The following is a 16,763-nucleotide window of genomic DNA, read 5'->3' as shown; positions in this document are numbered from 1 at the left end:
AGCATCCTCGGTTTTATACTTCTTGTCCAGACTATCCCAAAGTTCCTTACTAGTCTTCAGGGTACTGTACACATCATACAATGTGTTGTCTAGACCATTGAGAGTGTAGTTTCGGCAAAGAAAGTCATAATGCTTCCAAGCATCAATGGCAGCAACATTTTCCTTGTCAGTTTGTTCTCCCTTATCCAATTTAGGAGCATCTTCTTTGAGGAAATGTTCCAAACTCAGTGTCGCCAACACTTGAAATTTCTCCCATTAAGTTTTTCGGGTTTGTCAGCATGCATTGGAACATAAGCAGTAGGATTAGCAGAATTTGTACTTGCAGTAGCCATTTCTGTTACACAAACAGAATCTGGAATTAATCACACAGATTAATACAGTAATCACATAGTAAATTAAAAGCAGTATACAAAACAGAAAACATAATATATTGATCACAGGTTCAAAACACCAAATTGTCTTAAGATTATTATTTAGAAGACAATGGATGATATTAATAATCACTAAGAGGTTTGCACCCGTGTATAGAACAGATGAAATTAATAATCACAAAACACAGTGCAATAGTAAAATTAAGAACATAGTCACAGTATTGGAGAAAATGAATGAACACAGTATGCAGAATGATGAAATAAATCCGAGCCCACAGAAAGTGTTTCCTTAAGATAATTTTTCCCCTCACTGATGCCAAAGGTTGATGGAAATTTGTCTCCCAGGATAGAATTGATTTCGTTTGAAGAATGATGGCACTACTAGTCAATAGCTCAAACGAACACAACAAGATGGCAGAGGAATTACACCGAAAAATGGAAGGAAGGATGCAAAACTGGATGAAAGAAAAAATCCGACAGAGTGTCAGTGCAGAAAACCGGATAAATTTTCTGAAGGGATCAGAGTCTATATATAGAACCAGGTACAAACAACCAGTGACCTCGGTCCAATTATGAATGAACGCGTCTGTTTGAACCGAAAGGTAAGAACCGACACCGAAAGGTAAGAATCGGCAAGAAGAAATGTTTGGGTTGAAGAATCTAGAGGGAAGCAACGGCGACGGATTTTTATTTAACATGTATGAACCGAGCCGACCAACTGGCCGGTGGCGGCGGTGCGCATGTGCTGGACCAAAGGTCACCTAGTTCCTCTCCCCTCCACAAAAGTGTAGTGCCCCAAGGGGCAATCCAGGAGTGTGAGATGGGAGCTTATAAACTCTCTCATCTCTTACTAGTTGTCCAATGTGAAATTTCTTAAGACCCATACACTCCTTTAACTTCCCTCTTTTCTTTTCTTCCTTAACTCACTTCTTATTCATAACTCATAGGATATATTATGTATATTCCAACAACGTGGAATAATTAGTGTTTGTAATAGTAATTCATTTGTCTTTTGCTAGAGTAAGGAATGGCTGACAAGAAGAAGAAGGCTCGGATGTTTGTAAAACTAGTATCTGCTGCTGGGACTGGATTCTTCTATGTTTAGAGTAAACTGAGGCAGTTTTTAGAGAAGCTTGAGTTTCGAAAATATGATCCTAGTCCCTAGATTTAATTGTCATGTTCTATTTACAGAGGCTAAAATGAAGTGATAGGGCACCTTTTATGGCTACCTTCCATTGTAACTGGACCAACCTTATACTAAATTATCACATTTAATATGAGAGGTTGAATAATCCCAATCTTTTTGTTGTCCCTGCCTCTGTTCTTTTTTTTATTCAGATTGAATTTTAGAAATTGTTATTTGTTTCTGCTATGATGTTTATGCATGTGGCTGATTAATAATGGATTTGAAATCTCATTTTATGTAAGGATATGAAATCACAAACTATTACTGTTCACTGTAGTGCTTGTGAATCTTGCACGAGTACTATTTGGTTTCTGTATAAAAAAAGGGAATGCCGTATCTAAAAAATCCAAATCCGTTAATAATTTACGGGGATTACTTCTTGAGAAGTTCTTTTGTATTAAGAGATAAATAAAGTGAATCTCACCAATTTAAAAAGAAAAAAGAAAAAAGAGAAATACATTTTTCAAAGTGAGAATAACATGAAAGATCAATCTCATGCAACATAAGAGTATGATTTTCCATAATTTATATGTTTTGTTATATGTTTATCAGAAAAATATTTTTGCAGGTACTGCAGATAAATTATCTGCATTTATTTCTAAAATAACGTTATTTTGGAATTAAAATATTAAAAAATTATAATTACAAAACCTATAATAACACTGTAATAAATTAAAATTACAAAAACACCATAATTCTCGTCCCATAACAACATCGTATTAGACTTACTGCAGATAATCTATCTACAGTAATTGCACAAAAAAATAACCCTATGTTTATACTCACCAATAGGTGATCAGTGGTGGCTATCTCCCATTTTTTATTTTCATCTCCCATAAATGTTTCTTTCGGGGCCGTTTGATACACGGTATTTGGTAAGATTTTTAGAAAATTAAATTTTTTTAAATTTTAAATTTTCGGATATTATCGTAAACTGAATGTAAAAATCATATTTTTGAAAATCGAAATTTCTGGATAAAAAAAAATTTCTCCTCTACCAAACGCCCCGATCAATATTATAATTTAGTTGTCAAAATTGTCCTGATGCTAATAATGTTTTACAATAAATACACTTCATGATTTTTTTTTCTCAAGTTTCTGAATGGTATCTTAAACTCACCTCATCTTAAACCCGGTAAGAGGACGGATCTGTAATTTCCATCCAAATACAGTAGGAGCTCCGGGTATTGGGTTTATTTGGAAAACATCGAGTTGGAATTTTTTGTTGAGTGTAATAACTTTTAGTGTGATATTGTCAAATAATGCATTATATTTTGTATAAACATATTATTTAGTATTTACTCGTGCGATGCATAGTAAGTTAATGTTATTAATTTATGATCATATAGATATAAATTAAAAAATTCACTACATATTCATATTAAATTGTTCAATAACGATTTTAATGTTTACTTTGTATATATTTATTGTATTATATATGAATTTTTTTACAATAACATTAATGGTTAAAGAAATTTCTTATGGTCATTAACTAATAACAGCTTTGTTCTGTTCCAACCAATAAAGTATATCGCCAACCTAAATTGCATGAATGATTGTTGAAAATTTTAAGATACATCAAAACGAGATTTAGACACTTAGCTTCGTAATATTTTAAAGGGATAGGTTATTTTGCCTACTCCCATTTTGCCTACTTTTGTCTATCTCTTTCATTATCGTTTGATATCAATCTAATCCAACGGTTCTTATTTGCGAAATAAAATAAATTTTTTTTTTCCTTTCTTTTTCCTCACTTCCTCCCATAGCCTTTCTCTCTCCTCCCTTTTCTCTCTTCCTCTACGTTGTACCTATTTTTTCCTCCTTTATCGCTGATGTCTGCCGCCGGCGCAATTGCAGCTATTTTGTAATAATAATAAAAAAAAAACACTTCCTGACTAGCCGATCACGAACAATCTGGGTAAGGGGAAGAATTGGATTTGTTCGTCTTCATCTTCCTATGAAATTGAACATGGAAATTCTAAACGCTGACAAGGTACCTATGTAATAATAATTAAAAAAAACACTTCCTTACTAGCCGATCACGAACAATTTGCGTACCTTGTTCTAAACAAAAACACATGTCTATACAAAATTGAACATATTAATTTCTAGAATATGTTTATTGTTCGTGATCGGTTCCAAGAATTATCGGTAAAAGTTCTGAGAAGTATTACATCTTCATGCACTCAATTGTAATACTTCATATCATCGGTAAGAGGAAGGTTATACTTACAACTTTTTTTTACAACCATATCTTATCACCGTTGATTTCCGTCAATCAACGGTTATCATTTATTGTGAATTAATAATTAATTAATGAGTTTAATTTGTTAAAATGATAAACGTTGATTGGGAGAAATCAACGGTGATAGGATATGGTTGTAAGAGATTGTAAGAAAAAAAGGTTGTAACTATAACCTTGCTCCATCGGTAATTAGGCTTCATGCACTTAATTGTTTATTAGATTTCAAATGGTAAATATTTGATAATCTGAAGAATTAGATTGCCCCCCAAATAATTACAAGAACAAAGTTTAAACATGTCCATTATTTTGTATAGACATGTGACAAAAATCAGCAATTAAGTATAAGAAGGTTGCAGAGACGAATCAAATGAATACGGAGCTTTCAAGTTTTGTACATCATGATCCATAAACATGTCCATTAGCCGACATCAGCGATAAATAGCTACAATTGCGCGGGCGGCAGACATCAGCGATAAAGGGGAAAAAAAATAGGTATAGCGTAGAGGAAGAGAGAAAGGGAGGAGAGAGAAAGGGTATAGGAGGAAGTGATGAGAAAGGGTACGCGAAAAAAGATTTATTTTATTTCGTAAATATGGACAGTTGGATTATACTATAATCAAACGGTAATGAAATGGATAAGCAGAGGTAGGCAAAATGAGAGTAGACAAAATAACTTATCCCTAATTTTAAACACGATAGCAAAAATAAAAAGCTTAAAATTGTTAGAATTTTTAATTGTGTTTTTCCTCCTTTATGAATTTGATGTAATTATGTTTTACTTTGATTACAATATTATATTTCTATTATGTTTATTTTCTTTAGTGGATGATAGAGTAAAAAAAAAAACCTATTATATTAAATTTAAATAATTTTCGGCAATCTATACATACACTTTGAAAGATATATAAATCGAAGAATTTAAAACGAATTCAAATTATAGTTCGCCATAAGTCATAACAGTAATTTTCACTAAAACTTTGATAGCCTTTGGTACTTGACAACATAAGAATTCAAATGAACGTCGTTTTCGTTTCTTTCGTTTTTGTTTTTGCTTTTTTGTTTTTTTGCCTGAAGTGAATGTTTAAGTAGACGTTATAACTTATATCTCATCGTTTTGTTCAAGATTTGCTTGAAAAAATATTTTGACTGTTTTCAAAAAAGAAAATATTGTTTTGACTAAATTAAAGATTCAGTGAAGAAACAACACTCTTTTTTGTGTTATTATGAAGGAAGTATGATAATTGTATCATCTTTTACTTTTTGCACCACCATGACATTCTGAGGAAATTTTTTCCAGTTTAAATACAATCAAAAGATGCTGGAGTTATTAACATACAGCCTATTTGAAAAAGAATTGAAATGATGCTTCATAAAACCTTTTTAACTAATAAATAGAATGCTCGACATCTACAGATGCCCAAAAATGCAACGCGCAACCAAACAAAAAATGCCCTTTCTTCAAAAATCCAGAGACATGAAGAAAGGAGAGTCCGAGGTAAACTGTTGTTTGAAACAATATATACAGTTCATGCATCTTGACCTTCTCCTATTATAATATGTTAGCAGAGGTTAGAACAGCAAAATTTTAGGCCCAGAATTTCTTTTGCCCTAATGAAGAAAGAAATAACAATAATTACAGCCTCTAGAACCATTTGATTCACAGTTAATACTCAAAGCCAAAATCTTCTTCGCCACTACTAAAAGATTCAAGTACTTCACTATCATCATCATCCTCAACACCACCTGTTACAAGGTCCAATATGTCAGTTCCTCCTTCGAAGTCTCCAGCATCCATAATGAAATCTCCATCTTCATCATCAAGCTCACTAACACTATCATCATCATTACTTATGTCATCAGCATCACTGTCACTGTCCCCACCAAAACCGGGGCCTAAAAGCGGATCCCCGTCAGCATCTTCATCATCATCCTCATCTTCCTCCTCACTCTCTGCATCATCTGGATCAGAATCATCATCAGTTGGCCTCCTACGACCAATTTCATAGATTCTGGCAGATGCATACATCTCATCTTGATCGTCCATTGTAACCAACCCAACAAATGAATCTGTTGGCTCAGTTGTGAAATCAAGAACACAGCGATCCACTGGGATAGTAGCAATATCAGAATAATTCACTGCATCCACTGAGCGGAAAGCTGCAAAAAGAGGATGCTTGACACGACGTGTGTGAACTGCTGACATTACATCCTCAAGATTTCTCCTTAGGATAGCATATATCACATCGCCATGAGCATTAAATGTTATTGTTGTTTGATCTAATGAAGGTACACTACGAAGCAGTCTGAACTTGCGCAGATCCCACACTTCAGAGTTTATAATAACCTGGTTACAAAATAATCATTCAAATGCATTAAGAAAAAGTCAGAAATGCCACATTATACACACACACACACACACAAAAATCATCACAATAAAATTATATGCTCACTAGATATCTTGACGTCAAACTCAAAAAGAATCCAAGGATTTTGGAACCCAAAAAAAAAATTTAAAAATATCTGTACACTACTTCCCTCCAAATCTCCTTCAACCAACCAAAATTTATAGATGCACAAGTACTTCCATTGAAGGATGCGTTTAGTAAACCTCAAAAATTTAACAGGAAAAATATTAAGGGAAAAAAAATTTCATAGGAAAATTATCAATGGGATATAATTTTCATTTTAATTTGTTCGGAATGCAAAGAGAAGTAACTTGTAAGTTTTAACCCGTGAACCAGTTCCGGTGTAACACCAGTGGTGTTCCTCATTTCTCAACCTTTCAAGCAAAGCAACACCACTACAGAACTGCTACAGAGAGGTGATAGTGAGACTATGCCCATGCTGCAGAGATGTGGAGCTCCATTGTGACCAGAGCCCCAATCTCCACCGCCGCAGCCATCCCTTCTGTGCCATAGTCACATAGGCTGAGCCAAAGGCACTGCCTCTGGTTTTCTCTGCCACTGGCGTTCTCCACCACGGAAAAGAAGAGGCTACTGCCTGACGGAGAATAATCACATTCTTCAGTGAAACTATCAGTTTTCGTCGACATCAATCGCCAATCTGTTTGCCAGCCCAAGTGCCAAGCTCTGACGGAAGAATGGCGATCACAGGTGGCAGAGACAACAGATGATGGTGAAGCCATGAGAGATAAGAGAGTAGGGGAAGAAGTTTTACCCTAGTCATAAGTGAGATAACATTTACCCTAAAAAATTGGGGAAAATATTACTCCCATAATCACGTCACCTTTACCAGTAAACCAAACATACTCGCTTTCATAAAAATTTACTCTAAAATTCCTCCCTCGTTTTACCCCCTACCAGAAATAGCCTAATAATGAAGTTTTGATCATTTTCAACATCTCTTATTCCCTTTCAATTGAGACTCGTGGGAGAAGATTTTCCATATAACTCTTCTCTCCAGTTTAATTTGCAATCCATTTAGAATAATCTTCCTACAACATTACAGTTCTATTTTTAAGACAGCTAAAAGATTTTGCATACCTCATTGCCAGCAGGATGAAAGCCTCCACCCCCATAGTCTGTGAACTGGTCAAAGCGATGAACAGGCCCAGAAACCCGCCGGTCCCATAAGACACCATTCCAAAGCAACATTGAATCAGAAGGGCTGAAATGAATTAAAGAATAAACATGACCCCTGCCTGTAAAAGTTGTAGAAGTATCTGACAACTTGGACTTTAGCTGACTTGTCTGGATATCATACAAGAGGATTTCCCGTTGGGCAGATTCTGATGACAAAGCTGCAAAAACATTCCCGGAGTTGCTAAACCTGGCAGCCTTGCACCCTTCAAATTGATGGGTAGGACCACTTAAAATTGAAGAAGCATCCCACAACCTTACATCTTGGGAGCTTGAAGAAAGCAACAGCTGGTTCTCACCAGAAACAAAAGACTGAACATGTGTCAATGGATACTGGTGACCTGTAAAGCCCTCCACCACGTTGTTGTTGTCAGATTCAAAAATTTTGAGCTCTCCATTGTGGCTTCCAACAGCAATATGAGAAGAGTCCCCAAAAAACGTAATGCATGTTAATAAGGCACCAGCATCATCATCACGACAAGTGCGCCATGGTCTGAATCGACTATAAACAAATTGACGATCCCTGCGATTCCCATGTACTCCACCATACATAAATTTAAATTCGCGTGTACCAAGACGAGCTGTCACATTAGCAGGGGCATCAAGGCTTCGCTTGGGTTCAGGACAAACATGAGGGTGTAAAAGAGATAGAGGGGGAAGAGTGGTAATAGGAGCTGGGCATTGGCGATGCTGATGTTTCAGATACTGAACCACCAGAGAATCTAATGTAATTCGTTCTGGGTTGTTGGGCTGGAGGTCATTTATTCCAAGGGAGGATGGTGTAACCTGACCTAGATTTGACATACTGCATTGATTGTCATCCACATAGTCAGATGTACAACGTCCTTGTTGATTTCTCAGGTTGGAACTTGGTGTAGAAAGCCCAATAACATCAGACTGCAGGCTACTTTTACGAATTACACTTGGAGTTGAAAAAATAGGAGAACAAAGTCCTTGATCCCCAGCATTTAGTCGCTTTCCAGATGATGACAACACTCCTATATCCTTCAAATCAGATAATTTACGTTTCATTGGCAAGATGATTGGAGTCTTATACTGAGATTCAGCATCAATGTTATGTTTCACTGAAGGTTCTGATGGAGTCTCCAATACTGTTGTAGTTTCTGAAGACTTGCTTAACCATTTTCTGGCAGATGGCTGCCGAGAATCTACAAGTTGATGCCTTGAATTTGAACCAAAGGAAGAAGAGAAGGTCAGTGATTTTTTCTTTGAAGAGAAAACTAAATCACTCTTTGTGCTGGCATCCTCATCCCTTGCATTAAGCTTTAATTTGTTAGATAGAAATCCAGGAGCACGACCAGAAGGCCACTGAAGTTGTACTGGAGGAGCTTCTTGGGCGGAGGGTTGTTGTACAAGAGAAGATGGAGCAACCAGAGATGGCAAAGGTTTCAATTGAGCCTCTTTAAGCAACCTAGAAGCAGTTTGTGACAATCCAGATGCCTGAAGATGTTCATGAATTAGGAGCAAAAGTTCCCTGATTTTTCAAAGAAAATGGAGAACAAATGAAGCATCAGAAGGTGAAAAGAACTGCACGTATAGGAAAAATGCACATATAGGAAAAATTGGGAATGGTCAATCATAAAAAACCACTGAATACCTCGAATGATATGTTATAGGAGTGGCAGCAGCTATAGCTGCTCTTTCTATGCGCCTTAAGGTAGGAGTAGCTGCATCAGTAGCAGCTAATGTACTTGCACGCCCTGAATTAGTGACAATCTACAAATATAATTTCAAAATATATATTAATAGCAGTATTCAAAAAGCACAGATTATCATATTTTTCTCTCAGTTTAAGCACCAAACTTAGAAAATAAAGAACGGAATGGAAGTGGGTGACAATAAAAGCTCATTAAAGCCCTAAAGCTAAATATGTTAGTTGCTTTAGTCTACTTAATCAGCTTAAATTTGATCTTCCCGCAAGAAAAGTAAATAAGCACTCCACTCCAGACTAAATTGAATAAGCATAAGGATTAGCAATACTAATATCTAAGTAATATTGCTGTCAAGTAACAGAGGACCTACATCTTGCTCCTTAAGAAACTGAACACAATAGAGATAGCCTTCAAGTGAAATTTAAACAAAAAACAAACACCTTAAAAATAACACTAGTGAACAGCATATAATAATTCGAAAAATAACAAATACAGACATAATTCCCATTGTTGATAATTTTCTCCCAACATGGAAAACTTAAGTCCCCCATCACTTCTTTGTTTGTCTCCAAAAGAAATTTTACAGCTATCTTGGATCACTAGAAAATTCCTAAAAGCCACATGAATTTATGACCTTGAGTCCAATGTGACTCACATATGGACAAGGAACAGACAAACCAAGACAGTATTTTATACAAATCAGGAATATATCCCTGACCTAAGGCACCAAAAATATTAGATGAATTTTTAAAAAATTTAAATTAGAAGCACATTATGATATGATATTTATCTAGCTATCATGAATTGATCTGTGCATGGCAAAACCATTAATCCTGTTTAATCCAACAGGCTTTTAAGCTTTGTGTCCTCACACACACTAGCAAAGAATGTTAAGCCTTAATTTTATGGCATTTGATAATATTGGTAGTGAATTTGGACACCTTAAGCCTTCTACTTCATAGCAGACTGGGAAGCATTAAGGATTATAGAGGCACATCTATATGAAACCTGATGTTTGCAGCCCTCCAATTTTCTAGGCAACTGAAAAGACCAATAAATTAAAAGCTAAAATATATAAAGCAAATGCAGCATACAGAAGAGAGCGACATGTAGAAAACCAAATGCATGCAAGTAAAAAGCATTGCAGCAATCATGGCATAGCACCGGAGCAAGTTTACTCTAAACAACACTTTCTAGACACAAACTTTAGCTTCATTGAAGAAAAGTGAAGATGCTCACCCCAATTAACTCAATCGCAGCTTGGGAAAGTTCAGCTTGCCACCTACCCTGCTCTGTTCCAAGTGTCTGGCTGCCAGAATCCCGAATTAGTTCTGACAGCTTTTTCCCAACCTACACACAAAATCAACATATTCAATTTATATAATATTTCATAGCATATATTCCCCTATATTGTCACCAAACATCAGAAAACAAAAACTTATTTCTAAATTCTAAAGCCAATGTCAGAACAGAATTTAAATGGTACGCAAGCAAAAAGTTGGAGCAGAGCTATCTCTATTCCAAATTTGATGCTGACATAGTTAAATCCCATGCTACCAGGATGTAATGGAATAATGGATAGAAACCAATAAGAGTATGATTGAGTTCGATAAAATTAGATAATTATTGTTCACCTGTAGCTTTGTCAATATGTGTGCAATAGCATCATCTCTGGCTAAACCAAGGAGGACTCGACATGCTAGAGCACGGAGACAGTCCAGAGCAGCAGGAGGTGAATATATGCGTGGTTGGAGGAGATGCAAAAGAACCTTTATTCCATTATTAGCACGAACAGCCTCTCTTGCTTGACGATATCCTTGTACTAGTTGTGCAGCAAGGCCAGCACAGCCTGCTCCAGCACCCAGAGATATTCTATGGTCTCCAACCAATCCTGAAGTAGCAGTCAGAACAGGAGTCTGTGGAGTGCTATTAACAGTTTGTGTATTAACTGTTGCGGTACTGTTTCGATCTACAGCACTAGTTTCCCCGTTCCGCTCCCTAGAATCAGACTGACTGGAAATATTAACAGATCGATCTGAGACATTCCGTTCAGCAGTTCTATCTCTAGTTTCCAATAGAGGACCATTGGATGTTTGGGTAGAAGTAGACTGCTGACCTTGTGTAACCAAAGCTGGCTTATAGCTAATAGAAGGTGGAGGGCAGACAAAGTTGACTAATACATTTAAAGCAGGCTGAATTATCTGAAATGCAGTAACGAATAGAAAAATGAGATAACATATATTGCAATAATCAGTATGTCAAAACTCTAAAGCCTTCCTTTTACCAATTGCAAAAATTAGGCAGTAAACACTGCAGTTACTATCATAAGACATTACCTCAGGTTCAACATGATTGCTAGCAATACTTGCTGCATCCAAAATGACTGCTGTACCAGCACGATTATTGCTTAATGTTGCATTTACTATCATCTTGCGACTACTAGGTACCAATGTAACAATGTGAAGAACACCCAATGCATACTGGAGCAAATCATGCAGATACCGTTCCACAGGTGGAGCCTACAAAGGACAAACAACCAAGTGAATAATAACCAAATTACAAGAGAAAGATAATGAGCAAACAAAATATGCCATACCTGACACAATTCTAGCATAGTAATATGTCCATTACAGACCAAGAACTTGTCGACGGCTGGCCAACGTGTTCTCACAAATGCAGGACCCAGCTTCCGGTCTTTTTGTAATTGTAGGAATACAACATCCATTGCCTCATTGCTAATGTCAAGCGGCTTGTATGCTGCCCTTAAACTTGGAATATTCCTGGTAGCACTACGATGGCTTTTGTTTGGACGAATAGAATCCACTAACAAGAGGAGATGAGCCCTGAAGTATTGTCGTAAAGCAACACAAGTATGATAGGCTATCTGCTTCTCAGACGATGTCAGCACTTCTGCAGACGATCGATCATTTCGGAGTGATCCTGAGTTAGATAAGCCCAATGCCCCAGAATTTACTCCCAATCTTAGCAAAGCAGCATCATGTAGAAGACCCAGTAATTTCTGTAATCCATCCTGGGCATCAAAGGCATCAAGAACTGCTCTAAAGACAAATGCAGCAGCAAAAAACAATGCTGCGTTCTTCCGAGCTTGGTCTTGGTTGCACTCAAGGAGCTGGAGAGCCAACTCAACCAAACGATAAATAACATCTGACGAAAGAGCACAAACCCGTTCCATTATACCCTGAAATAATAATCAAGAATCAGAAAAAAGTAATAGCAATAGCATCACACAAATATAAATTACAAAAGAGATACACTTAGAGGATTGTAGCATAAACATTATTGTGCATCTTAGCTAACAATGATGACTATAAAACATGAGTACCTGCAGAGAACCGATAGTAAATAGACAAGAAGAAAGGCCAAAGAAAGTTTGAGTCATTCTAGGAACAGCAAGAAGCTTTTGCATGCCCCCACGGTCCACAAATAGTGCAGCAAACTTCCTATGAGCAGCCAAAGCACAGATCAGTTTCATAACATCAGGCAACAGAAGGGCAACTTTGGAAGCCTCACGATGTTTAGAATTCTGTTGCAACAGTGCAAGACAGACATCAACCCCCTTCTCATGTAATACAGGGCCAAGAACTTCTACATATTCTCCAAGTAGCTCAAGACACTGAATGCAATATTTTTCCCTCAACTGCAGAAGTGATTGAATATCCGGGATGAAATAATCTTCAACTTCCTCACCAAATTCTATTTCTTTGACACCTGCATTCTCAGCCTCATTATTGATGCTGATGGAGCTCCTGCAACCAAACCAAGAAGAACATTATTACAGGGGCTAACAGAATTACTCTGGCAATTGTTCTTGACAGCAACCAGATGATGTTCATATAGGTATTCTTTCGTACCTAGAAAATTCAACGGCAGATGCAGCATCAATAACAGTTGATGCAGCTTTTGAAGCAGCTAAAACAGCAGCTTCTTCATCATTAGTGGATTTAAATTCCTGAATATAAGAAATAAACTATTTTACCATTAAAATTTTATGCATCCACTACCAGCACATGTATATATATATATATATATATATATATATAAACATTAATGATCAACAGCCTACCTCTGAAGCAGCAGTTTTAACAAGTTCAGCAGCAGCATCACCAGCTGCCTTGACCGCTTCTTCTGGTGCATTGGCAGATCTAGCTTCAGCTTCTGCAGCTTGGACTGCTTTCCTAACAAGATCAGAGATATCTTTACTTCCAATACAGCACTCTTGGAAACAATCATCATTATCCTCTCTTTCCAAAACATTTGCCTCAGAAGTAATCCTGGCAATCTTCTTAGAATCAGGTACGACTCTGATATCAACATTCCTCAATATGCTCCTATCTCTAACACTCTTTCCCTGTCCTAATCGACCACTGGAACCAGGGGATGACAAAACTGGTTCACTTTCTACAGTCCCTTCATTGACCCTACCCGTCCATCTGGATCTTCCCCATCCATGGTTTGCACGCCGTCTCGAAGAGTCACCTCTAGCATTGTCTTCATGGTCACCATATTTTATCCTTCCATCACATAAATCTCTGCACTGCAATCTGTCCTCTTCATCAATGTCTACCTCACAGATGTCAGCTCCTTCACTCAACCCATCATGGAGTTCACCATCTATCCAAGAATCTTCTTGGCAAGTTTGTACACTGATGCTTTTATCTAGATCCCTAACAAGAATTCGATCATCTAATGATCTCTCATCAATCGTTCTTGTATCATCTAAATTACTTGATTCCAGGACCTGGCGACATCTACTGCGACCATCATCTCGGCCTTTCAATGAAGTATTCCCAGATGCATGCCTACTCTCTGATAAATTATTAATGTCTTTCTGACTGCTACTTGTCTCCCCCAGCACACGCGAACGTAGATAATGCATAAGCTTGGCTGACAAGCCAGATGTCAAGACATCTTCAACCACTTGACCTCCACTGAGATCATTCCAAATTTAATAAGAAATTATAGGAAATGAGAACTAAACAAATAGGGATAACTATTTAAGCATGATAACCACCAGCCTATCACTAGAAGCAAGAATAAATATATAAAATTGAACCAAACTGGTGAACAAGATATGTAAAAGTAAAATCCAATTGCATAAGCATACCTCGCTAAACACACAGCAAGGAGTCCAGTAGAATATGTTTTCAACATTTCAGAATCTGAAGCATCCCTTCTCCCTGGATTACGCTTCAGAATTTGCTCCTCAGCAGACAAACTAGAATTCTCATCTATTACCCAATGTTTGATGTTATCCAGGACAGATTCTTCAAAAACATGAGGATACTGTTCATTTACACTTTATCAGATTGATAGGACAACATATGCTATACGCTATGCATGGTGAAAAATGTTAACAAAGGGTAAGCTAGGATAAAAATTAGAAAGGAGGTCTTACAATCCAAGTTAGCGAACAGATCAGGAGAAGCCTGACAGCAGCAGCCCGAATGGAAGTTGTGTACCTTGTTTCTGACAGAAACTTTGAAGATATCAACTCAAAGAACTCATCATTCTCCTGTGGAGGATAGAAGACACAAAGTTACTATCTCAGAATTTCACCAAAATAGCTTTATATATAGGTTCAAATTATTTTACATCAGATTAAGTTACACTCTCAATCTTGGCAGTTGATTGCACTTATATTTAATGGCTCTAAGATATAAATGGATCAATGGTTAAAATTAAATGTTAGACTTCTTATTCTTATATTAGTATAAGAATATCCTTCCCCGCGTGTGTGTGTGTGTGTGTGTGTGTGTGTGTAAAGACCATCGACATTAAAATACCCGGATTATGCTCCCAAGTCGCCCAACGTTATGGGAAGCACGGGCGTTGCTGGATGAAGAATGGTCATTCTCTTCCATGTATCTACATTGCAAAAATCAATAGAATGTTAAAACCACTGATGGGAACGACATAGGGAAAAAGGAAGAAAGAACCAGCAGTAGCTACAGCATTCTGACAACGAGGCATATATTAAAATAATATAAGCTATAAATAGACATTAATACACCCAATTGAATTAATGATATATCAATACCTAACAAATAATCCAAAAATTAATAATTAATTAAAATGAACAAACACTCAATAGAACAAAAAAGCACATGAATCATTAACCAATTCTGAAGTTGCCAACCAAATACCTTGAAAGAACAAATAATAAACTAAAAAAAGTGATGAATTTAATCAAAAAGCAACACGCTAGTACCACATCAACCATACATACCGAGACTCTTGGGTTTCGAGAATGGAGGCAAGGGCGTGGAGAACGGTTGGTTTAGGGTTATCAGAAGCACCAGTTATCCTCTCCATTAGCTTGTTAACCTTTGCAATCATCTCCTCTTCTTCCTTCTTAGACTCCTCCACCTCTTCTTCTTCTTCATCATCATCGTCATCATCTTCCTCGCCGTCACCGTCATACGAATGTGGTTCCGGCGGCGGAGGTGACGGCGGAGCTTGGCCGTGGCTACGATTCGATTCGTCGTCCATGGCGGTGCAGCAAATTATGTGTTTATTTTGTGTTAGTGTGGAGAATCGTTGATTGTGGTTTCCAATTTACTTTGATATATATAAATACATGTGAGGGTTTATGGTGTTCTTTTTTTTTTTTCTTTTTTTTTTGAATTGGTGGTGGTGTAATTGCAGAGCTAGGAGAGACGTATAAACAATGAAGAAGAAGGAGGAGGTAGCGTGAAGTGATGCGTTTAGTTGTATCCCGGCCTGGACCGGATATATCCGACCCGTTTGTTTGTGTAAAGAACCCTAGCAGTTGCAGGCCCAGGCCCATCCTATATATGATTGGATATTTAATGTGATGCCCATAAACAATATCAGAATAATAGCCCAATTACAAGATTTTTCCAACAAGGGCATGGAAAAAATGAGCCCAATCCTGGGTTGGAAAATTTTATGTTGATCACATATTTAACTTAGGGGGTGTATTAGATTGAGATTTCAAAGGATTTTAATGAATTGTTTTTGAACAAAAAAATTCAATGGTATTCGATTGAGATTTTAATGCATTGAAAAAAAGTCACGTGATATTCAATTAGGATTTTAAATGATTATTTTAGAATCCGTCCAAATCCGTTGGTATTCAATCAGGATTTTAAACAATGGAATCACAATCTCGTGGTATTCAAAAATCTGACGATTTTAATGGATTTTCTATTGTGTGGATTTCCTGAGACTTTTTAGTGAAAAATATAAATAGGATGCATCTCTCACAATCTCACCCTAACCTCTAGGATTTCTTGATATTCTTCTATTGCAATGTTTTCTTCTTCCTTTAGGAAGTTGACTGCTCGAAATTAAAATTGGGATCCGCCATGAGAGCTTCATCAAAACTAAAAAAAATAAAAAAATTGAGCGATTTTCATCTCAAAACAATCCAGAAACAACAAACCAACGAGATTTTACATAATCTATCTCAAAAATAACATATTTTTTAGCCATTTTTGAGAAATTTTGGAAGTTTAAAAAGTGATTTTTCAAGCTATGGGTCGCGATTTTTCTTGGCACAAAAAACGTGTGATTTTTGTATTAAAAACAACATAAAACAGTGAAAAAATAACAGGAGAACTAAAACCCTCAAACCAATTTTCATTTTACGTCAATGAAATAATATCAATTTAAAGAAAGATTGAATCTTTCATAATATGAACCTTA

General features: G+C 36.6%; 1 protein-coding gene and 1 pseudogene across 2 annotated transcripts; one reads left to right on the top strand and one right to left on the bottom strand.

The window, feature by feature from the left end:
* Nucleotides 1-1,398: 1,398 nt before the first annotated feature.
* On the top strand, nt 1,399-1,579 carry LOC133293227 (uncharacterized; annotated as a pseudogene).
* A 3,647-nt stretch (nt 1,580-5,226) lies between these two features.
* On the bottom strand, nt 5,227-15,720 carry LOC133293231 (DDB1- and CUL4-associated factor homolog 1). 2 transcript variants are annotated; one of them, XM_061491765.1, is made up of 15 exons: nt 15,322-15,720; nt 14,879-14,960; nt 14,491-14,607; nt 14,200-14,378; nt 13,159-14,023; nt 12,961-13,044; nt 12,418-12,816; nt 11,671-12,273; nt 11,411-11,593; nt 11,158-11,275; nt 10,709-11,043; nt 10,314-10,424; nt 9,020-9,138; nt 7,306-8,896; nt 5,227-6,146 (listed from the first exon to the last, which is right to left on the bottom strand). In XM_061491765.1, the coding sequence occupies exons 1-15, from the start codon at nt 15,582-15,584 to the stop codon at nt 5,466-5,468; spliced, it is 5,730 nt and encodes a 1,909-aa protein (XP_061347749.1). In that variant the 5' UTR covers nt 15,585-15,720; the 3' UTR covers nt 5,227-5,465. The 2 variants fall into 2 exon arrangements, with proteins under 2 accessions (XP_061347749.1, XP_061347748.1); XM_061491764.1 differs by having other exon boundaries at nt 10,709-11,275; nt 12,418-12,841; nt 12,947-13,044.
* Nucleotides 15,721-16,763: the final 1,043 nt, after the last annotated feature.

The sequence above is a fragment of the Gastrolobium bilobum genome, unplaced genomic scaffold (assembly GCF_033153095.1).
Source record: "Gastrolobium bilobum isolate Gb01-03AN ecotype WA unplaced genomic scaffold, APGP_CSIRO_Gbil_v1 utg6142, whole genome shotgun sequence".
NCBI classification, from domain to species: Eukaryota; Viridiplantae; Streptophyta; class Magnoliopsida; order Fabales; family Fabaceae; genus Gastrolobium; species Gastrolobium bilobum.
Note: the sequence above shows the minus strand (reverse complement) of the source record. Positions and strands in the feature narration are given on the sequence as shown.